At 43.8% G+C, this 23,579-nt stretch overlaps 2 protein-coding genes across 2 annotated transcripts; both read right to left on the bottom strand.

The window, feature by feature from the left end:
* Positions 1–1,453: 1,453 nt before the first annotated feature.
* On the bottom strand, positions 1,454–15,178 carry LOC116356392 (SITS-binding protein-like). The gene is made up of 4 exons (XM_031802184.1): positions 15,070–15,178; positions 13,825–13,946; positions 3,447–3,626; positions 1,454–2,488 (listed from the first exon to the last, which is right to left on the bottom strand). The coding sequence occupies exons 1-4, from the start codon at positions 15,176–15,178 to the stop codon at positions 2,312–2,314; spliced, it is 588 nt and encodes a 195-aa protein (XP_031658044.1). The 3' UTR covers positions 1,454–2,311.
* A 30-nt stretch (positions 15,179–15,208) lies between these two features.
* Positions 15,209–23,082, bottom strand: LOC109867668 (SITS-binding protein-like). Its single transcript, XM_031801635.1, has 4 exons — positions 22,897–23,082; positions 22,298–22,448; positions 15,997–16,203; positions 15,209–15,537 (listed from the first exon to the last, which is right to left on the bottom strand). The coding sequence occupies exons 1-4, from the start codon at positions 23,058–23,060 to the stop codon at positions 15,289–15,291; spliced, it is 771 nt and encodes a 256-aa protein (XP_031657495.1). The 5' UTR covers positions 23,061–23,082; the 3' UTR covers positions 15,209–15,288.
* Positions 23,083–23,579: the final 497 nt, after the last annotated feature.

The raw sequence follows: 23,579 nt of genomic DNA, 5'->3' as shown, positions 1-23,579 counted from the left end.
TGATATTATTTATTGTATGTTCCTGTTCACCGGGCTCCCTTGAAAATGAGATCCTGGTCTCAATGGTGATCCACCCTGTATACAATTGGGGGAGGGGCTTGCATTCTTTGACAATAGTCGGTTGCTATGACAGCGCAAACAGTACATAGGTGTTTCCAAACATTGACATATTGACATTGACAGATTTTGATACTTTGACATATACAGATACTTTGGGGCACTTTTTTTGGGGGGGGGGGGGGGGGGGGGGGGGTTATAGACCCAGAACATCCCTGTCTTATTTGAATCTCCATTACAACTGGCGTCCACCTTTAGAGCCTGGTGTCTTTCTTTAGAGCTTCCTCTGGCTACCATGAAAGAGCACACCAACACAGCACCAGTGCCAGTAAAACATGACCATATGATTAAAACATTTTAAGACAGACAGCATATTGAGAAAGAGGTTTGAGTGGGCTAAGCTGCTATAAGCAACATCTGTTGCGTATGGTGCATGCTCTTGCTGGGACAGTGGTTTAGGTTCAAGTTCATGTATAAAAAAGGCACTCAAATGGGTTGCTTATACCAGAATAGAGCTTGAAAAGCTACACTAAGTATACGAAAGTATGTGGACACCCATTCAAATTAGTAGATTCAGCAATTTCAGCCACACCCGTTGCTGACAAGTGTAAAAAATTCAGCAGACAGCCACAGAACGGGACCACTGAGTGCTGAAGAGTGTACAAAAATGTCTGTCCTCAGTTGCAACACTCACTAACAAGTTCCAAACTGCCTCTGGAAGCAACGTCAGCACAGGAAGTGTTTGTCGGGAACTTCACGAAATGGGTTTCCATGGCCGAGTAGCAGCACACAAGCCTAAGATCCCCATGCGCAATGCCAAGCATCAGTTGGAGTGGTGTAAGGCTCGCCACCAATGGACTCTGGAGCAGTGGAAACGGGTTCTCTACAGTGATGAATTACGCATCACCATCTGGCAGTCCGACGGATGTTTGGCGGATGCCAGGAGAATGCTACCTGCCTCAATACATAGTGCCAACTGTAAAGTTTGGTGGAGGAGGAGTAATGGTCTGGGGCTGTTTTGAAAGGAAATGATAATGATACAGCATACAATGACATTCTTGACAATTCTGAGCTTCCAACAATAGGTTGGGGAAGGCCCTTTCCTATTTCAGCATGACAATGCCCCCGTGCACAAAGCGAGACCCATACAGAAATGGTTAGTTGAGATTGGTGTGGAAGAACTTGACTGGCCTGTACAGTTCCCTGACCTCAACCCCATCGAACACCTTTGGGATGAATTGTAACGCTGACTGCAAGCCAGCCCTAATCACTCAACATCAGTGCCCGACCTCACTAATGCTCTTGTGGCTGGATGGGAGCAACTCCCCGCAGCAATGTTCCAACATCTAGTGGAAAGCCTTCCCAGAAGAGTGGAGGCTGTTATAGCAGCAAAGGGGGGACCAACTCCATATTAATGCCCATGATTTTGGAATGAGATGTTTGACCTGCAGGTGTCCACATACTTTTGGTCAAGTAGTGTATGTTAAGGTTGTAAAGTAAAATAAAGAATATTAGCATTATATTCTGCATATTGTTTGAGCATGAGTTGAAAGAATAAGTGCTTTAAAGGAAAGGGGTGTCTCGAAGTCTTGAAGTGTGTAAGTGTTGATTGTTAGCGTAGTAAAGCAATGAAAAAACTGAAGTTGAGGTACATTCATCATACATCAGCTCTAAGCCTAGGTCAAGTAAAAGCTGTTCCAAAGAATGAAAGAGACATACCAAGCTGCTTCAGCCTCTCTCATATTAAGCAAGCATCTCATTCATTCCTTCCAGGCTCTCCGTTAGCAGAAACCATATTCTTCTGTTTCTTTTCCTTCGTTTGGTCTTCTTTTTAAGCGAACGAGGGGCTTGCGTTGGTACTCTATGTCTCCATGAGAACCGGCAGCAGTTAAACGTTAGAAATGAATCATATGTAAACACATAGGTTTCTTTCTTAGATACAAAAAAAACAAGAACAGCAATGATTAGAAGAAACAAAAAAGAAGTCCTGAAACAATCAGCCGAGAGGTACAGCAGATTAAAGTTTAAAAAAGGAAGAAGAGAGAAGAAAACGACGGCAATAAAATACAAATCGTTCTGAATTGTAAAGTGCAAGTATAAAAATATTCACATCTAATCTCAAGAAGAAGTCTTGAGCCTCTGTCAATTGTCTTTGTGGAAAAGTGCAACTTGAGAACAGCACGAGTAAAACATAAAATAAAAGATTCGAAACTAGTATCCGGATAGGTCACGTATAAATCACGTGACTTGAGCCTCAAGATCTCCTCCGTAAGAAAATGGCAACCTCCTCGAGGGCGACAGGGTAGTCCTCCAAGAGAGTTCCCCCGTCGAAAACCTGGGCGTTGCGGCTGTCCTGCCACTGAAAGCCCCCGTCGGGCAGGTAAATATTTCTCCGTACTGTCCCCCTCTCTATTACCGGGGCAACAAGGACCTGGAAAAACATACAAATAACAACAACACATTAAAGGAGAAGTTCAGTATTTTAAAACTTAATGTTAGATGGTTCCTCACCCTGAAAGTAGTTTATCGGCCAGGAGAAACTGTACTCCATGGTTTGGTTTTCATTAAACCACTATAAAAAAATTCTAGCTTTAGCCACCGCTAGCTAAAAATCTATGGGAGTGATAGGAGCATGCAACACATGTCTATCCCACTTCTGACATCAACTGTAATAAAGATGCCTAGGGCCTCAGTCTTCTAGGATGGCTTTGGCCACTAGTTGACATTGGTGTTAGAAGTGGAATCCACGCAGGAGACTGTCTGAGATGAATACTGAGGCCCTAGGCCTCTTTCTTACACTTGGAAACCGGGGGGGGGGGGGGGGGGGGGGGTCTCCTTCAGTGGGCCCCAAACGGGATATTTATTTATTGAACCTTTTGTTTAAACAGGAAAATCTCATTGAGACCCATGCTTCTTTCCCAAAGTACCCTGCAATCAATCATACAAATGTACAAATCCAACGCAATAAAAACATACAATATTTACAAGCAATTTAAGAAAAGTAGCTTCATGAAACGACCATAAGAAAAATAAAAACTATTCTCAGTTTAAAGTTGCCCTAGCGGTACCAAAACATCCAATTTGAGAGAGTTCTGGAGATCACTGAAAAAGTAACGTAAAAAAATAAAACGAAACGCAGATCTACCTAACTCCCAAAAGGATCTCCAGAGTTGGCCATCTCTGGGACCGGGTCTGGTAGCTCGTACATCTGTAGGTTAACAATGAAGTAAGGTACGGCTGAAGTTCGTGCAAGAGGGCTTTATAAACGGAGAAGTTGTACCAGAATTTATGCAATAATAATGTTTATTATCGCTGTGCGTCCTTCAATCTTAACCAGCAGAATCAGAACAAGTATAAAACAATGCCACGTCTGAGTGTCATTCGGTCACCTCGTCTCCGATGAGGAACTGGTCATCAATGGTGAAGGTCGCGGGGTCATCAGGGCTGAGCCACCACAGGGGCCGGTAAATTGGGCTCCCCGAGGTCATCCAGTCCTCTGCATACCTCGTCACCAGTGGAACCACAAAGTCCTGGTGCCACGCGATGAGAGCCCGTGTCAAGTTCAGCACCTAGGGTGGAGGGACAATCACATAGAAATACACAGAAACAACATACTTTTGAACAATCATTGGAACTGCCAAAGCTGTAAGCAGTACTGAGGGCCAGTCTTAAACCAGATTTAGCCTTTCCCACTGGGCAAAAACTGATTTGAAGTCATTTCAACAAAATAAATATAATGTAATGACGTTGAATCAACATGGAAAACTGATTGAATTTGAAAAAAGTCATTCACGTAAGGGACTTTTTTCTTTCTTCCCCCACCCAACTTTGAACCTAAATCCAATGACATGGTGACATGTTTTGTTGATCTCACACAAATTCAGGTTAGCTGACAACTAAATCAAATGTAAATCAAAAATAGAAGTTGAACATGTCTGTGCCCAGCACTTTCAGTGGAGAGTTTTCTTTGAGCATGCATTTATTCCAGGAGTGAGCTTAATCTGGCTGCTGAAACTGGTCCTCAGTGTACATTAAAGACCTGTAAATGCATTTGAGTTGAGAGAGAGGTGGGCCAATTTCAGCTGTCCTTCTCAGACATGCAGGAATAAAGAACAGAGCATTGTTAACATTGTGGTCTAACAGTGTCCGTCTCCTCTCTCCGGCTCGGGCCAAACCTCTCGGACATTCCAGGAAGGGTCACACACCCGGGTTAACGTCCTCTCCAGTCTCCCGTGACGGAAACAAAACCCAACCACAACCATAAAACTATGTATTTTGACAAGGGGGGGAAAACATTTGTCGAAATGAATGTGGAAGAATCATAGCCTGGCTAAGACTGGAGCTCTAATTGAGAAAACAGGCATGCGGTTTAAACCATGGTTGTATTCCTATTTGGACTCAAAACGGTGATTGATGTAACAGTCTCTGAAGGGTGTTGCGCATGCACGCGCATGCACGCGCACACACTCACACACACACACACACACACACACACACACACACACACACACACACACACACACACACACACACACACACACACACACACACTATGATGGCCAATGCAAATACACCCAAACACACACGCACACTATGGAAAATAAAGGTAGTCCAAGGTATTTCTCACGACAACACAATAATAGCAGTCTGTCATACCTACTGTAATTTGTCATGTGTTATATATCCAGCAGAACACCACTTAATTCAAGCTCTCTGAGACACAAATGACACCCTACTTCCCATACAGTGCACTACTTTTGACCAGAACCACATATGGAGGAAAAGGGTGTCATTTGAGATACAGCCAAGGACTGACATGGAAAAACTGCAGTCCCTCAACTGACCAATATTTTCACATGTCCCATTTCTCCATAATTGTCATGCAAATGATGTTTCTCTCTGGATATTTTCTCCATCTCTTCGCTTCCCAAACGTGGAAAAATGAGTTGATCTCCCTCAGCCCTGTCACACTAGTCAATTACACATGGGAACCTTAATGACGGTAATAAAGTCTTTTTCCAAGACTTGTCCTCAAATTCATTATCATTCCTGCCGAAGTGGCTCGCGTCATGGCCCGAGAGTGAGAGAGTCATAAATCTAGAGGAAGGCCCTAATGTCGACCAGATGGACTCCTAACCACAGGTGATACTGGGCCGGAGGGAGGGAGGGGGCCAACCGATTGCTCCCATTGACAGAAGGGGGGAAAACACTCTTTCCCCACCATCATCACCTCATCCTCTATCCTGTCGAAAAAGACACTGTGCTTTGCTTAAGGCAAAACCTAGCCACCCAATCCAGACAATTCCAACCCCTCGCTTCCACTACCACAACCCCCAAACCCCAACACTATCACCCCACCCACCATCAACCCCCGAAAAGCCACTGGGCCTAGCTGAAAAACGTTACTTGCATTCTAAATAGTAGGCTCATTGGGTATGCAAAAACAGAACGTTTTATGAGATATCATTTTTTTTTATGGAGTATGTTTTAAATGCCAGGATGTCATACTCATTTTGGCTTTCATCTAGTATGAATTCGCTGCACATTATTGAGGAAGATAATCTTCTTTTCAGATCAATGTGTGTTTCACAACAGCTGATAATCAAATAAGGGGATGTTCCAAAATGAATTAATTGCAGGGAACAACCCAATTGTGCATTATATGACAACTTCTTAGTATGGATATGCAGTAGTATGTTGACCATACCCTATTCAAAGGAATTTAAGCATTTTGTCTTTCCCATTCCCCCTCAATGGTACACATACACAATCCATCTATCAATTGTCTCAAGGCTTAAAAATCTTCTTTAACCCGTCTCCTCCCCTTCATCTACACTGATTGAAGTGGATTTAACAAGTGACATCAATAAGGGGATCATAGCTTTCACCTGAATTCAGCTGGTCAGTCTATATCCTGGAAAGAGCAGGTGTTCTTATTGTTCTGTATACTTTGTGTGTTTGTTCCGTTTCTACTAAACAGTATTCTGAAATATAATGAACAAAAATAAATGCAACATGCAACAATTTTACTGAGTTACAGTTCATATAAGGAAATCGGTCAATTGAAATGAATTCATTAGACCCTATGGATTTCACATGACTGGGCAGAGACGCAGCTATGGATGGACCTGGGAGGGCATAGGCCCACCAACTTGGGAGCCAGGCCTAGCCAATTAGAATGAGTTTTTCCCCACAAAGGGGCTTTATTACAGACCAAAATACTCTTCAGTTTCATCAGCTGTCTGGGTGGCTGGTCTCAGACGATCCAACAGGTGAATAAGCCGAATATGGAAGTCCTGGGCTGGCATGGTTACATGTGGTTTGCGGTTGTGTGGCTGGTTGGACGTACTGCCAAATTCTCTACGTAAATTCTTTACGGTAGAGCAATTAACCTTAAATTTCTCTATCAACAGCTCTGGTGGACATTCCTGCAGCCAGCATGCCAATTGCACACTCCCTCAAAACTTGAGACATTGATGGCATTGTGCAAAAACACTGCACATTTTAGACTGGCCTTTTAATGTTCACAGCACAAGGTGCACTTGTGTAATGATAATGCCATTTAATTAGCTTCAGGTGGATGGATTATCTTGGCAAAGGAGTAATGCTCACTAACAGGGATGTAAACTAATTTGTGCACAAAATTGGAGAGAAATACGCTTTTGTGCGGATTGAAAATGTATTTAATTTCAGCTCATGAAACATAGGACCAACAACTTACAGCGGGGCAAAAAAGTATTTAGTCAGCCACCAATTGTGCAAGTTCTCCCACTTAAAAAGATGAGAGAGGCCTGTAATTTTCCTCATAGGTACACTTCAACTATGACAGACAAAATGAGAAAAAAAATCCAGAAAATCACATTGTAGGATTTTTAATGAATTTATTTGCTAATTATGGTGGAAAATAAGTATTTGGTCAATAACAAAAGTTTATCTCAATACTTTGTTATATACCCTTTGTTGGCAATGACAGAGGTCAAACGTTTTCTGTAAGTCTTCACAAGGTTTTCACACACTGTTGCTGGTGGCGTAGTGTGTTACTGATGGTAGGCTTAGATGTTTCGACTTCAAAATAACAGCACTTACAGTTGACTGGATCAGCTCTAGGAGGACAGAAATTTGACTGACTTGTTGGAAAGGTGGCATTCTCTGATGGTCCCATGTGGAAAGTCACTGAGTTCTTCAGTAAGACCATTCTACTGGCAATGTTTGTCTATGGAGATTGCATGGCTGTATGCTCTATTTTATACACCTGTCCCCACTAATATGAAGTGGTGTCCACATACATTTACCTATGTAGTGTATTCCCTGCAGGTTACCACTGGATTTCTTAACACACTACGAAAGGGATATTACGAGGAGCTCCGTGTCAAGCCTTCTTGATACTATACAGAGGAAATGGCATGGGAATGGTAATTGTCTGCATTCAAAATCCCGCCCCAATGAAATTACATCCCTATTAGGAACAACGAAATCGAAATATGAAAAAGATCAAGTGGAAGAATTACATTTTACAACTTAAATAAAATTATTCAACCAGAAATGTAACTTGTCAATTTACGATGATTTAGTGAATACATTTTTAATTGCACACCAATTTTTGTTGTTGTTGCAATTAAGACAAATTATGCCTACATCAAAGCTACTCTTCTGCAAAAATAAAGTTATTGAAGACTAACTTGTATTTCATTTCCACATTGTAAATTAGTGATATGGAATGTGTGATAGACAATTTAAATATCACTATAAAACAAAAGCACATTGCAAAGCTTGATCTTGTTCATTATTTGAATCAGCTGCGTAGTGCTAGGGCAAAAAACTAAACGTGCATCCCGTCGTGTCCCCAGAACCAATTTTGGGAAATGCTAAGCTAATATAACGTCTTCCAAATAACACGAAATGACTCTCCCATACCACATTTCTTTCCAATTCAGACATTGTTTCTTCAATAAAGTACAATTTGTGCAACTTCTTGTGCAACCTAAAATCCTCAAGTGTCTATTAACGCACCTGTGCATCAATCTAAGTAACATAATGACATCAGTTTAAGCTAGAGCTTGGGCTGCGTCTCAATCCACTGCATCCGCCTATATTGGTCTTCCACATCTGTGGTGGAAGGTGGCCGAGCTACATCACTTGTTTGTCAGACCATGAGACACGAAAACCTATTTTGCTCTACGACCCCCACTAGTGCCTTAAAAACAAACTTGTATGTCATCTGCTAATACAAATAAAATGGTTTAATTAGAAGCCTAGTTGGTTGAGCCACAGAAAAAGCCAGGAACCTTCCCGTACGCCATGATTGGCGGAGATAATGGGTGGCTGGACATGTTGAGAGATGAGTTCAGATTGGTCTGCCATGTAGCGCGCTTCTGTCTATAACAAGAGCGGGTGAGTATGTGTCGGTAATGTTCATGATGTCACTGCGACAATGTCACTGCGACAATTCGCTCTGGCTATCTACTCCGATTTCAGAGCACTCGTCTGAGTGTGCCAGAGCACAGAATAACTGACGAATTTACAAAAGCTCAACACCCGTTGAATATGGGCGGTGTGAGTAAACATTGGCAAAAAAGCGTAATTAAATTGTTAACAGCAGCACAGTTGCAGTCACCAATGCTCTGGATAACATAAAAACTAGTAAAATCGTTAGAGTGAGCTGTTCCCTCATTTGTGTCCGGAAGTAGCTAGCAAGCCAGCCAACATTAGCCAGTTAGCTTGGGTGCTTGACTGCTGTTGTTAGGTCAGAAAGCTTGGATCAACCCTACTCCTCGGCCAGAGCGTCCAGTGTTTGCTCTGAATTTACGAAAGGACAATCTGACAACTCTCTGAGTTTACGAACGCACAAAGCGCACTCTGAGCACACTCTGGCACTCCAGATTGAATTTACGAAGACACCCGTAGTATAAACCAGCCTTTAGTCTTGACTTATTTGGTTGTTTAGTACATGGCCTCAAGTGAATCCTTAAAGAGCTCGGTGGGGCTAAGGCTTAAGAGGGTGTGAACAATGCTGAATGGGTGTAGACAAAGAAGTGCTCTTCAGTAGGTGTACCAAAACTTTTTCTCAAAAGTCAGGTTACAAGTTTATCAATGTTCAAAGCAGAATTACTTTCCAATTGTTCCTCAACTGTAGTGTATGATATACCATTTTCAAGTTCTGAGTCTCTACTTCTATCCAATATAAAAAACACTATTTCAAAGACCGAATCAAGACAGTCAGTCACATTTTTCCTGACCTTACTTATATCTCCTAGATATTGGACAGACACTTCAAAACTTTTATAAAAAATACATCAGAAGGAATGTATTTTTTTTTGTGCCATTTATGAACGTGATATTCAATGCATTTTCAATGATATTCAATGCATTTTTCAATAGCTAAATGATCCATGGTACGTCCATCTTAAAACAATTCCATATCAGCTGGCATTTTCAACCTGTCCCTGACTGAGTCTGTAATACCAACATGTTTCAAGCAGACCACCATAGTCCCTGTGCCCAAGAACACTAAGGTAACCTGCCTAAATGACTACTGACCTGTAGCACTCACATCTGTAGCCATGAACTGCTTTGAAAGGCTGGTCATGGCCCACATCAACACCATCATCCCAGAAACCCTAGACCCACTCCAATATGCATACCGCCCCAACAGATCCACAGATGATGCAATCTCTATTGCACTTCATACTGCCCTTTCCCACCTGGACAAAAGGAACACCTATGTGAGAATGCTATTCACTGACTACAGCTCAGTGATAACACCATAGTGCCCTCAAAGCTCATCACTAAGCTATGGACCCTGGGACTAAACACCTCCCTCTGCAACTGGATCCTGGACTTCCTGACGGGCCGCCCCCAGGTGGTAAGGGTAGGTAACAACACATCTACTGCGCTGATCCTCAACACAGGGGGCCCCTCAGGGGTGTGTGCTCAGTCCGCTCCGGTACTCCCTGTTCACCCACGACTGCATGGCCAGGCACGACTCCAACACTATCATCAAGTTTGCCGATGACACAACAGTGATAGGTCTGATTACTGCTAACGATGAGACAGCCTATAAGGAGGAGGCCAGAGACCTGACCGTGTGGTGCCAGGACAACAACCTCTCCCCCCCCCTCAATGTGATCAGGACAAAGGAGATGGCTATGGACTACAGGAAAAGGAGGACCGAGCACGCCCCCATTCTCATCGATGGGGCTGTTGTGGAGCAGGTTGAGAGCTTCAAGTTCCTTGGTGTCCACATCACCAACAAACTATCATGGTTCAAACACACTAAGACAGTTGTGAAGAGGGAACGACAAAGCCTATTCCCCCTCAAGAGACTGAAAAGATGTGACATGGGTCCTCAGATCCTCAAAAGGCTCCACAGCTGCACCATCGAGAGCATCCTAACTGGTTACATCACTGCCTGGTATGGGAACTGCTCGGCCTCCGACCGCAAGGCACTACAGAGGGTAGTGCGTACGGCCCAGTACATCCCTGGGGCCAAGCTTCTTGCCATCCGGGACCTCTATACCAGGCTATGTGTCAGAGGAAGGCCCTAAAATTGTCAAAGACTCCAGCCACCCTAGTCATAGGCTGTTCTCTCTGCTACCGCACGGCAAGCAGTACCGGACCGCCAAGTCTAGGTCCAAAAGGCTTCTTAACAGCTTCTTCCCCCAAGCCATAAAACTCCTGAACAGCTAATCAAAGGGCTACCCAGACCCCTCTTTTACGCTGCTGCCGCTACTCTCTGTTTAATATCTATGTATAGTCACTTTAACTCTACCTACATATTACCTCAATTGCCTCGACTAACCTGTGCCTCCGCACATTGACTCTGTACCATTTGATAATCTAGTGGCCAATTTTCATTGCAATAGGCCCATTGATATCAGTGACCAGCAATGTTGGACTGGTCGTCGGGAGCACCGGGACATTTCCCGGTGGCCTGAGGGTCATTTTGGCCTGTGGTGAATTGTTAACTTGACCAGCAATAATATAGCAAGCAGGAATGAGTTGACGGAGAATCCACGCATCAGGCGCGACTCTCACTCACTCGCTGCAGTGTCCCCGCGCGAGGGTGCGTGCACCAAAAATGACATCAGGTCTCTCCGCGACGCACATAGCAACCGTCTACCTGCCTCTCTACGGATAACATGTTAGACAAGTCGCACGGCAAAATGGACAGTCAGAAGAGGAAAGGTGGAGCAGAGAGGGAGAGAATCAAAAAAGAGATGTTCACCAGTAAGGGACCAGGTTAGTCAAAAACACAAGCTAAACCACACACACTGACACACACACACACGACACCTAGCATGACTAGCTAAGTAGCCTAGCTAATAATAGTGACACGTCTTACGTCTTCGCAGAGGAATTATATCATAGCAATGAGTGCAACATAGCGATCATAATATGACATTGAAGGCAATATGTTTCAACTAGTAAAAGATAGTAAACCTAAACTATGGACTTGCCAGCATTCGGTCATGACTCATGCCACATAAGCTAGGGAAAGTGCACCAACACTGTACAGAGAAACAGGCTACAGTAACGTATCCATAATACACCCATGAACGTGACACAACACAGGCAATGACAAAGATCATTAGCACCATTAGTACCAGCATTACAAGTTACAATAATATACAGTTCTGGGAGAAATTAAGAGTCCACTCCAAATTAAGAGGCCACTCTTCTTTTTTTCCAGAGCCGTATTAATGTAGCCTACTGATACACTAATGATTGTGAGTATGATAATAGAGTCTTTTCTTCAAGTTCAGAGCCCAGTACAGAGAAAATAGAAAGGGACAGCGAAAGCACTGAACATCCATCCTCAATCCAAGGATTTTTACTTCTTTTTTCAGTACCATCCAAAACAAACCCCTCAAAGAGTCATTCCCAATGTATTCCACTTCAACGATGGCACAAACAGAAAATGGCTGACATACAAGGAAGTAACTCACTCCTTGTTCAGCTCAGTATGTCTTGCATTCGCAAAACCTTCAGTCAGTGATAGTGCATTTGTCAAAGGAGGCCTGGAAACATGCCCATCAGAAAGTACAGGAACATAGAGAAAGTGCAGAAGCCTTTTTCCTCAGAGCCAGCAAATCCGTACCCTTCTGAGTGATAAGCAAATGTCAGTTCAACGAGACCAGGTCAGAAAGAGGAGGCAGGTCATGGAACGTGTGATTGATGTAGTTAAAGTGATTGGTAAATGTGGGCTTAGCTACAGAGGACACAGACACGAAGCAGCATATAACTTGGAAAACATGGCCGACAATCATGGCTAGTTTTTTGAGCTTATATTGTTACTAGTGGTAATTACTTCCTGGTTACTCAGAAGGAGCTATGCTATGACTCTTCCTTATTAACAGGCTGACAAGGGTGAAAGAACATTTGCTGTGTGTTCAAGCTTTTGTACAGAGGCATGTTTTTTGGACTTTCATATTCTACCTGCAGTTATGTAGCCAATATTCCATTTCATTGACTCAGTGTATAGATGTGTTTATTGTGTGCTGTTGGCTTTATGGGCACCAGTGAGGGAACATTGTAATCTCATTTTTTTGTAGAGGAGTGTTTTTTCGACTTTTGTATTATACTTACTTACACTGTTGTAGCTTATGTTTAAGTTCTGTGAATGTGTGTGTGTGAAGTTTTTTTGCTACTTTTGATATGCTTGATGCTTGAATATAAAGATAATCATTTGAACATTTGAGCTAACTCTGTATATCTCATTCTCTTTTTAAAAAGTGTAGGCTAATTGTTTTGTGTGCCTAGCCTTGTACATTTGTATGTGCTATGATTGGTGTATTCCTAGTGAGTTTATGAGGGTGCACCCATAGCCATAGCATACCTTGAAAACTCAGTTCAGATAGGCTACATGTTGGTCAGTCCCAAGTGTTTGTATTCTGTAATGTGGATAACTTTCTTCCCAGATGAACATAGTGGCCAAATGTATAACTAGCTTGGAACCCATTACATCAACAAATAGGGTTAGCCTACAAAATTAGAGGTCTGGTGGTTTGCGTGAACAGGGTGGACAGGGATGGAGTCAAATTCCCGGCCTGAATTATTGTTTCAGTCCGCCCCTGGTGACCAGACACCCTGAGACTACCCTTGGAGCCCTAATCCCTTGTTTACCTTGCCCACTAGGTGAAGTGTATATTTCTGATGTCCATCAGAGAGGTAAGGACGGGGAGTGATCCAGTATCATGCTGGGAAAGAGAGAGGGGAGAGAGGAAGGGAGAGAGAAAGGCCTAGGTTTGGATAGACCCAGGGACAATGTGCTCAATGTACTCTAAACACTTCCACAAACACACAAAAGTGACTGACAAAAAGACAGACAGATGGACTGATGGACAAAAGCGGTGTGAAAAGCGCTGAGTGACGCAGAGGCAAAGGGAGAGGCTGCTGGATCAATAAACACACTTTCAGAATATCAGGCCTCCACTGACAGAGCACACACCGTAACCCTAAACACACTAGCTAAAACTATCCTATAAGAATGAAAGAACATCTCTCCAGCACATCGAATTGGCCAAATTCACTCCCCACCTCACAACTGTGTTAGGAATGTGTGGTGGTGAGTATGTAAAAAGGTCTTCGGTCTAAAGTCCCAAATATTGTAGTCTTCCAGGAGGTCTGAACATTTTGGGTGTTTGAGTGTATGACGGTTCAGGGTTGCATTTTCGAACTAGGAGTTTTGAAAACCCTGGGAACGTTTTTGAAATGTTGAAACCCTATTTGGAGACTTTATGGTGTCTTGTGAGGGTGGTGTTCACTCACCCGGTCCTCCCCACAGACCCAGGGAGGTGTCTCAAAGCTGATGACGGGGAGGAAGGCTACAATCTGCAGCCACCTGATGAACAGTTCCTCGTCAGTCACCAGGTCCCCAGATAGAGAACCACCTGGAAGAAAGAAAGAAAGAGATGTGCGGGGGGTGGGGGTGGGGAGGAATATGTAGGGGAAGGGTGTGTGGGGGGGAGAGAGAGAGTTAGAATTTAGCAAACCAGCTTGCTATGACCATATACTGTAGAGGTAGACGGACATTTCACTGAAGGCGTGAAATCCAACAGTTATTAATACAGCCTTTTAGTCTGAGAGGGTGATAGAAGTTAGTGTGATTTCCAGCCCATCTATCCTTCCTCTCTCTGACACATTTCTGTTTTCTCAACATCAAAGTAAATAGTTGTCTGATATGTTCCCTAACCGGAATTCAGAGTATTTTGGGAATATGTTTTTTTTTGCCAAAGCCCAAGGATGTTTCACCTTTGGGAATATGCAGTCGTCCAGAATATCAAAGGTGGTCCAATGGATGTTAATTTAAATAGAATCAGGTCTGACTGCAGACTTTATGGCAGAAATAGCAGTGAACCCATGACCAAACCATCTCAAAATAACTTCAAATCAAGTCATTGATCAACACAATTCATTCAAGAGATGATTTGGGCGGCCTCTTGAGTGGCGCAGCGGTTTAAGGCACTGCATCGCAGTGCTTGAGGCATCACTACAGACCTGGGTTCGATCCCAGTGTGTCACAGCAGGCCCAGCATCGTCCGGGTTAGGGGAGGGTTTGGCCAACCAGGATGTCCTTGTCCCATCGCGCTCTAGCGACTACTAGTGGCAGGCCGGGCGCCTGCAAGCTGACTTCGGTTACCAGTTGTACAGTGTTTCCTCTGACACATTGGTGCGGCTGGCTTCCGGGTTAAGCGAGCAGTGTGTCAAGAAGCAGTGTGGCTTGGCAGGGCCGTGTTACAGAGGACGCATGGCTCTCGACCGTCGTCTATACGAGAGTTGCAGCGATGGTACAAGACCGTAACTAAATTAAAGTGTGGATTGCAGTCCCTCCTTGTCCATAGAATGCTTTCAGAGCAAGGAAACAAACATGTACTTTTGCTGAACTTTCCCTTTATGCAGGACTATCCAAACAATGTAAAAGCAGTGAGCATTTGAATCAGACTTAATGTATTATTTTTTTTATTTTTTTTATTGAACTGACGGTATAGTGATGGTGAGTAGCTGTGGTATTACCTACTGCGTCGGGAATGAGTAAGTTGTACCCCAGCAGAGTGTGGTGCAGCAAGGAGGGAATGAGGCCCTTCAGTCCAGAGGAGCTCCAGTCAGACTGCAAAGGAGGCATCCGCACAAACACAGGCTTGTGGCTCGACCTGGGGGAAGAGAGATAGATGATAGTTATGCATATTGTCAGTGTATTGTGAGTGTGTGTGTGTGTGTCCCCTCCCTCAGCCCTCACCTTGTCCCTGCATTCATGATAGCCGACTCTTCTATCCTGGCTGCCACATCTGCCAGTTGGCCAATATACTGGTCTCCCCCGCCTAGGTCCAGCGGGTTCCCCTCTGCCCCCTCCAGATGGATGGACTCCATGCCCAGACGGGCCTGCAGCAAGCCCACCCGGTCCAGGAACCAGCTGACCGCCTCTGGGTTGCTGATGTTCAGTTTCACGCAGAACTGCCCTCGCCACTGGGTCAGCACAGGCACCTGGAAAGAGAGAGAGTAGATTGGGCAATATGTCATTGTATGGCCTTTACATACTTAAAACATTAGAACATGCCTGACTTGGACAATACCTGAAGAGGACAAGCAGGAAATTAACACCACAATAAATATCAAATGCAAGGATGACCGTTTTTCTTTTTATCTTCCAGATAACAACCACCCGCCACCCTATCACAACGGACACCTCCCTCAGGTCCAATGGATCTCCCATTTACACTCGTAGAAAAAACGGTGCTAAGTAGAACCATATAGCGTTCTTCGGCTTGTCCCGATACGGGAACCCTTTACAAAAAAAACTTCCAAAAAGGGTTATTCAGATGAAAACGGTTCATGATAAAACCCGATCCCTTCGCAAAGAACCCTTTTGTAATCTTTTTTTCTGAGTGTAGAGGTCCACCACTCCCCAGAGCAGGTGAGGGTTGGCTGGGCTAGGCTGCTTACCAGTCGCCCCTGTGGGGCTATGGGGAGGCTGAGCCAATAGGCCTCAGTGCCGTCCAGCAGGGACTTGTGGAACTGGGTGGTGTCCACGCTCAGGAACGGGGACAGGGTGATGGAAATGTTTAGAAGCTTGATCAGTGAGAGGTCCCTGAAGTCCCTGGTCTGTCTCTTGGATGTCCCCCTTTTCCTGCTGGCGAGGTAGTCTTGGTCCTGTAGGGAGAGAGAAAGAGATATTGGAGCAGAAGACTGGAAGAGAGACAATGCAGGATATGAACTGGGAACTGAAGAAGACCATGTCGGTCCAAACACTGTGATCATATCACCTAAGCTTCATAACAAAAATTGCATTTGGGAGCAGCAAATCAGTGAGCGGACTTTTCTTCTCTTCCTTTTTCTTTACTCTTTGAAAAGTATAACCTGATTGAAAACAAGATGTTGCCGCTTTGCTTACTGACAAAGTTTCCATTTTTTATCGAAGTTACTTGTTTAGGTAGACCTAATCTTCATCACCTCAATAAATACATTTCAAAGTAAGCCAAGTACAAGAACAGCTCCAGTATCAAATAATATTAATACTACTGTTGAAACATAACCAAGAAAGTGACACTGAAGGACACCATTGGTTGAAAAGAACAGAAGTTCCACTATTCTAAATTAGACTATTGAGTAAAGTAGCTGACTCATGCTGCCTTTGGACTCTGTGGCTGCTATAACTACTAAGTAAAGATGTAACTATGGCGATATGACCTCTGCCACGACTGTTTAACATCTCATTTAATCATCTGGTGATGAGACGTGAGAAGAAAAGGGCGAAGGGGATTTCTGCTTAACTAAGAAAGCCTTTTTATAAAAGTTGACCTTTTGAGCTTGACCCCATGAGGTCAACCATTGCACAGTAATTATTACACTTTTTGCCTATGTAGACACTTCATAAGCAAATATCATGAAGGGTGGAAAAAGGGTTGTACCACATTTGACAGGGCAACAGATGTAAGGACTGAGTATAGCTTGTAAATGTAGCTTGTAAATTATTTGAGAAATATCTCCCAATATGTAGTGCTTATAAAGAATTTATGAATGCTCTATAAAGTCTTTAGTCCCTTATAGTATTTATCATACTAGCTAGCTGTAAGTCGCTCTGGATAAGAGCCTGTGTTGAATGACTAAAATGTAAAAGTACAATTGAATAATGCTTATCTAACAAAAATGTATGATCCGATTGCATTTTGTTTGGCCAACCTTACATTACACAGAGTTTTTTCAGCAATAAAGGCAGAAACCTGGCAGTCCTATTTATATCCCATTTCGCTCTACGCCAAGTGGTTGTTCCAACTTAAGAGTCCGTTGTATAAAGCTAATATGGAAACTAGAAAATAAAACTTGTGGCTTGACTGATAACTCATGAATACTTGTAAAAACATAACGAGAGAGAAGCATAGTCCTTGCAGCAATTCATTGTTGCCGTTCACATTCACACTTACGCTACTTTGCCAATCGTGCCAAAGTTTCCATACGCTAACTGTACCCTTGGATTATTTTACGTTATTAGCAAAGTGAACTGGGTGGCCTCAGCAACTGTAGAACGCCCTTTGATCAAGTTGAAAAAAAAACTTTAAATCCGCTTAAGAGACGCTCTTGTTCTGAATCTAAAAAATATTGTCCTTCTCTTTCTCTCGCAATGTTTCTTTCTCCATTATCCTTGTTTTATTTCACTTCTTGGTCTATCTCTCCATTCCTTACTTTCTCCACCTGTCTCCCTCTCTCCCTCTTTCTCTCTGTTTCTGTCTTTTCCATCTCACACCCTCTATCCGCTCTCTCTCTCTCTCTCTATCCACTCTCTCTCTCTCTCTCTCTCTCTCTCTCTCTCTCTCTCTCTCTCTCTCTCTCTCTCTTCCCTCCCCATCTCCCTTCCATCTGTGGGAAAGTGCCTGTGGAGATGGAACGCGAACCTGGTGTGTTATGATAGACAGTGAATTTAGAATAACAGGAGATGAACTGGCGACTCCTCTCCCATGTAGCTGAGGCAGATCACTGCACTAGCTAGGTGTCAGTTTCAACTAAACTAGTTTCTCTTGGCTCCCTGCCCCGCCTAGCCCAGCCTCAGTCAAACGTCTCGGCTGTCCGACTATCAGCCGGGGGCATAGGACTATTTTTCTTCCTACAGATGTATTTGTTTTAATGAGATGTCAAAGTATTGCAGACACCGGGGGGTAGTACCTGACCAGCACAACCCAACTACTAAGCCATTACACCAAGATATCAAATCAAATACATTTTTGTCGAATACGACCTTACTGTGAAATGCGTACTTACAAGCACTTAACCAACAATGCAGTTTTAAAAGAAAATCGAGTTAAGAAAATATTTACTAAATAAACTAAAGTAAAATAATAAATAATAATAATAAATAAAGTAACACAATAAAATAACAATAATTAAGCTATATACAGAGGGTACTGATACCCAATCAATGTGCGGGGGTACAGGCTAGTAGGGGTAAAGTGGGGTAAAGTGACTATGCATAGAAAATATGAGTAAGACTGTAGGATATCTCTTATGACAAAAATAGCTTCTGGACATCAGAACTGCGATTGCTCACTTAAAACTGGACGAAGAGTTCTTCTTCAATGAGTTGGACGGGAGGGATATAATACTGACACCCGACCAGGCCCAGATCTCGGTTATTCGCTGGAGAAGGAAACGCAGATTTCGTGGAAGGAGATCAGGGTGCCTTGTGAGGATCAGGCAACGAGTGGCTAATCTGCCCGTGTCTTCAATCCTGCTAGCTAACGTTCAGTTGCTGGAAAATAAATGGGACGAACTGAAAACACGCTCATCCTACCAACGGGACATTAAAAACTGTAATATCTTATGTTTCACCGAGTCGTGGCTGAACAACGACATTAAGAACATACGGCTGGCGGGGTATACACTCTATCGGCAGGACAGAACAGCAGCCTCTGGTAAGACACAGGGCTGGGGCCTATGCATTTATGTAAACAACAGCTGGTGCACGATATCTAAGGACGTCTCGAGGTTTTGCTCGCCGGAGGTAGAGTATCTCATAAGCTGTAGACCACACCATCTACCTAGAGAGTTTTCATCTGTATTTTTCGTAGCTGTCTACATACCCCCACAGACTGATGCTGGCACTAACACCACACTCAATGAGCTGTATTCCGCCATAAGCAAACAGGAAAACGCTCATCCAGAGGAGACACTCCTACTGGCCAGGGACTTTAATGCACGGAAACTTAAATCAGTTTTACCTCAATTCTATTAGCATAAATGTGCAAAAAAATGTAAAAAATGTACTCCACACACAGAGACACGTACAAAGCTCTCCCTTGCCCTCCATTTGGCAAATTTGACCACAATTCTATCCTCCTGATTCCTGCTTACAAGCAAAAATGAAAGCAGGAAGCACCAGTGACTAGATTAATAAAAAGTGGTCAGATGAAGCAGATGCTAAGCTACAGGACTGTTTTGCTAGCACAGGCTGGAATATGTTCCGGGATTCCTGCGATGGCATTGAGGAGTACACCACATCAGTCATTGGCTTCATCAATAAGTGCATTGATGACGTTGTCCCCACAGTGACCGTACGTACATACACCAACCAGAAGCCATGGATTACAGGCAACATCCGCACTGAGCTAAAGGCTGGAGCTGCCGCTTTCAAGAAGCGGGACTCTAATCTGGAAGCTTATACGAAATCCCCCTATGGCCTCCAACGAACCATCAAACAGGCAAAGCGTCAATACAGGAATAAGATCGAATCATACTACACCGGCTCCGAGTGCTGCCCAGTGACACGAGCTTGCCAATAACTTCTATGCTTGCTTCGAGGCAATTAATACTGAAACATGCATGAGAGCATTAGCTGCTCCGGCAGACTGTGCTCTGCAGGTGATATGAGAAAGACCTTTAAACTCTCTTGGGTAGAGGGCAGTATTTTCACGTATTTTCACGATGAAAAGCGTGCCCAAAGTAAACTGGCTGTTACTGGAAATCACTCAAAAGTTTCTAAAACTATTAGAATTATGTCTGTGAGTATAACAGAACTGATATGGCAGGCAAAACCCAGAGGACAAAACATCCCAAAAAAATAAAAATCAGCCTACCACTGTTTTCAACGGCTGTCACTTTTATTTGAAGGCGATTGCAGATTGCAGTTCCTAGAGCTTCCCCTAGATGTTCCCATTTTGGCTGTAGTGTTTCCAAGTGCGTGGAAGAGAGCACGTTCTTTTGTATTTTTCTCCGGTAAAGACAATAACGATTCTCCGTCTCAAATGTTATCGTTTATTTACGTATTAGGGTACCTAAGGTTTGATTATAAACGTTGTTTGACTTGTTTGGAAAAGTTTATTAGTAACGTTTGGGATTAATTTTGTATGCTTTTTGATGGACGGAAACTGGTTGGATTATTGACTGAAGTGCGTCAGCTAAACTGAGTTTTTATGGATATAAAGAAGGACATTATCAAACAAAAGGACCACTCCTTTTGGAGTGCCAACAGAAGAAGATCTTCAAAGGTAAGGTATTTATTATATCGCTATTTCTGACTTTCGTGTCACACCTGCATGGTTGAAATATGTTTTTCATCCTTTTTTAAATCTGACACAGCGGCTGGATTAACAAGAAGTTACGCTTTATTTTGATGTATTACACTTGTGATTTTATGAAAGTTAAATATTTATAATTCTGTAGTTTGAATTTCGCGCCCTGCAATTTCACCGGATGTTGGCCAGGTGGGACGCTACCGTCCATAAGAAGTTAAACAGGTAAAAATTCACAAGGGCACAGGGCATACCGCACCAACAGATCCACAGATGATGCAATCTCTATTGGACTAAACACTGCTCTTTCAAACCTGGACAAAAGGAACACCTTTGTGAAAATGCTATTCACTGACTACAGCTCATCGTTCAACACCATAGTGCCCTCAAAGGTCATCACTAAGCTAAGGAACCTGGGACTAAACACTTCCCTCTGCAACTGGATCCTGGACTTCCTGATGGGCTGCCCCCAGGTGGTAAGGGTAGGTAACAACACATCCGCTACGCTGATCCTCAACACGGGGGCCCCTCAGGGGTGCGTGCTCAGTCCCCTCCTGTACTCCCTGTTCACTCATGACTGCAATGACAACAACCTCTTCCTCAACGTGATCAAGACAAAGGAGATGATTGTGGACAACAGGAAAAGGAGGACCGAGCACGCCCCCATTCTCATCGGCGGGGCTGTATAGTTCCTTGGCGTCTACATCACCAACAAACTAACATGGTCTAAGCACACCAAGACAGTCATGAAGCAGGCACGACTAAACCTATTCCCCCTCAGGAGACTGAAAAGATTTGGCATGGGTTCTCAGATCATCAAAAGCTTTTACAGCTGCACCATCGAGAGCATTCTTCACGATTAAAGTCTTATGGCTTGTGGGTAGAAGCTGTTAAGGAGCCTTTTGGACTTGAGACTTAGCGCTTCTCTACCACTTACCATGTGGTAGCAGAGAGAACAGTCTATGATTTTGGTGACTGGAGTCTTTGACAATTCTTTAGGCCTTCCTCTGGCACCACCTAGTATATAGGTTCAGGATGGCAGGAAGTGTGACCCAGTGATGTACTGGGCTGTACACACTACCCTCTGTTGTGCCTCACGGTCGGATGGCGAGCAGTTGACATACCAGGCGGTGATGCAACCGGTCAAGATGCTCTCAATGTTGCAGCTGTAGAACTTTTTGAGGATCTGGGGACCCATGCCAAAAATGTTCAGTCTCCTGAGGGGGAAAGGCATTGTCGTGCCCTCTTCACGACTTTCTTGGTGTGTTTGGACCATGATAGTTTGTTGGTGATGTGGACACCAAGAAACTTGAATCTCTCGACCCGCTCCACTACAGCCCCATCGATGTGAATGGGGGCGTGTTCAGCCCTCCTTTTTCTGTAGTCCATGATCATCTCCTTTGTCTTGCTCACGTTGAGGGAGGGGTTGTTGTCCTGGCACCACAAACACAAATCCGAACTTCTCGATTTGTTTGTGAGGTGCTGTTGGGCTAATAAAGTTTGCTATACTACCCCTAATTTCGAAAAAACTTTTTGGGCGTAGCCTCGAGCAGGACTCAAACCTGGGTCCAGCGACTGTCAATCAAACACCTAGGAGGGTCAAAATGAAGATGAGGGAGGAGGAGACGGTGACACTTTATTTTTCAGGCCGCTGCTTACCAGGTAGTTAATTAGAAACTGCTTGTTATAATGGTAACCATTTAGGTTGAATTCTTTGACGTAAGGAGAGGAGAGAAGGGACATACCATGTCTGCGAGGAGGGCGGTGGAATGTTCGTTGAGGCTGATGGCCCCCTCTCCCAGCTGGTGTCTCCTCAGACGGTTGGAGAAGGTCCTCAACTCCCTCTCTACCTTTGGCCCTGAGTCCACACTGGCCAGAAGCTTCCAGAAAGGCAACCTGGATGGTGGACGGATGGACAGACAGATAGATATTTGGTCAAGTAGACCGAAATTCTAACTTGAGATCACATGCATATGTTTTTGACATCAATGCGTTATGCATCAATTATGCGACTGCTGAGTTAAAGCACAGGAATTTCAAGTTAGGATTCCAACTGAAATGGACATTTGTGAGATCTCGTTGGGTTTCAAACAATCCGCGCTAGCTGACACCCACATAGCTGGTGTCTTGGCAGTGTTGGAAGTGGAACTGCGTTAGAGCTGTCATATCCATAAGCGGCTACCGGAGTTATACCAATCGTAGGCATTGCATCTAGTCATGTTATGAATAGGTAATGATCTCCATCCATAAGTTATCACACATAGCTAGATTTTATGTTAAATGTCCACTGTCATCTAAATGAAATGTAATACAATTTAGGAAATCGAAGATGAGGGAGTTGTACCATAAGACGTCCATGTTGGGCAGCTCCCTGCTGGGCGATGAGAGCTGCTGCAGCGCCTCCTGGTGTACAGCCCTGATGTTGTGGCCCACGCACACAGTGTACTGAAGCGGGGTGCGCTCCAGGCTGGAGGGAGACTGCAGGCAAAAATGCTGTCGGCTCTCCATTCCCACCTGAAGAGGAACATCTGGGGACACCAGCACTGCTACACCTGGAGGCGAAAGAGAGAGAGACTCAGGTTAAGATCTATAGTAAATAAATAAGGAATGTCAAACCCTATGTCTTACCAAAGGGGGCTGTATAGGAAAAAGCACTAAAATAAGGTTGCTGCCCCTGTTATCGCCAAGCCTATCTCCAACCTTTTTAACCTGTCTCTCCTTTCTGGGGAGGTTCACATTGCTTGGAAGGCAGCCATGGTTCTTCCTTTATTTAAAGGGGGAGATAAAGCTGATCCTAACTGTTATAGGCCTATTTCTATTTTGCCCTGTTTAAAGTGTTGAAAGAACGTGTCAATAATCAACTGAATGGCTTTCTTGATGTCTATAGTATTCTCTCAGGAATGCAATCTGGTTTCCACTCAGATTATGGATGTGTCACTGAAACCTTAAAGGTCCTCTATGAGATGTCACCATTGCCCTTGACTCTAAGTGACGTTGTCCTGATATTTTATTGACTTGGCTAAAGCT

Source organism: Oncorhynchus kisutch, linkage group LG22, assembly GCF_002021735.2.
Source record: "Oncorhynchus kisutch isolate 150728-3 linkage group LG22, Okis_V2, whole genome shotgun sequence".
NCBI lineage: Eukaryota > Metazoa > Chordata > Actinopteri > Salmoniformes > Salmonidae > Oncorhynchus > Oncorhynchus kisutch.
Note: the sequence above shows the minus strand (reverse complement) of the source record. Positions and strands in the feature narration are given on the sequence as shown.

Coding starts and splice junctions, on each gene's coding strand:
- LOC109867668 (XM_031801635.1), bottom strand. CDS start 23,060: ATGGAGAGCCGACAGCATTTTTGCCTGCAGTCTCCCTCCAGCCTGGAG. Junction 22,449..22,896: donor CCCAACATGGACGTCTTATG/GTACAACTCCCT, acceptor TCCACCATCCAG/GTTGCCTTTCTGGAAGCTTC. Junction 15,538..15,996: donor TAGCCCCACAGGGGCGACTG/GTAAGCAGCCTA, acceptor CTCTCTTTCCAG/GTGCCTGTGCTGACCCAGTG.
- LOC116356392 (XM_031802184.1), bottom strand. CDS start 15,178: ATGCCTCCTTTGCAGTCTGACTGGAGCTCCTCTGGACTGAAGGGCCTC. Junction 13,947..15,069: donor ACTCATTCCCGACGCAGTAG/GTAATACCACAG, acceptor TCTTTCTTCCAG/GTGGTTCTCTATCTGGGGAC. Junction 2,489..3,446: donor AGTTCCTCATCGGAGACGAG/GTGACCGAATGA, acceptor ATGTTTTTCCAG/GTCCTTGTTGCCCCGGTAAT.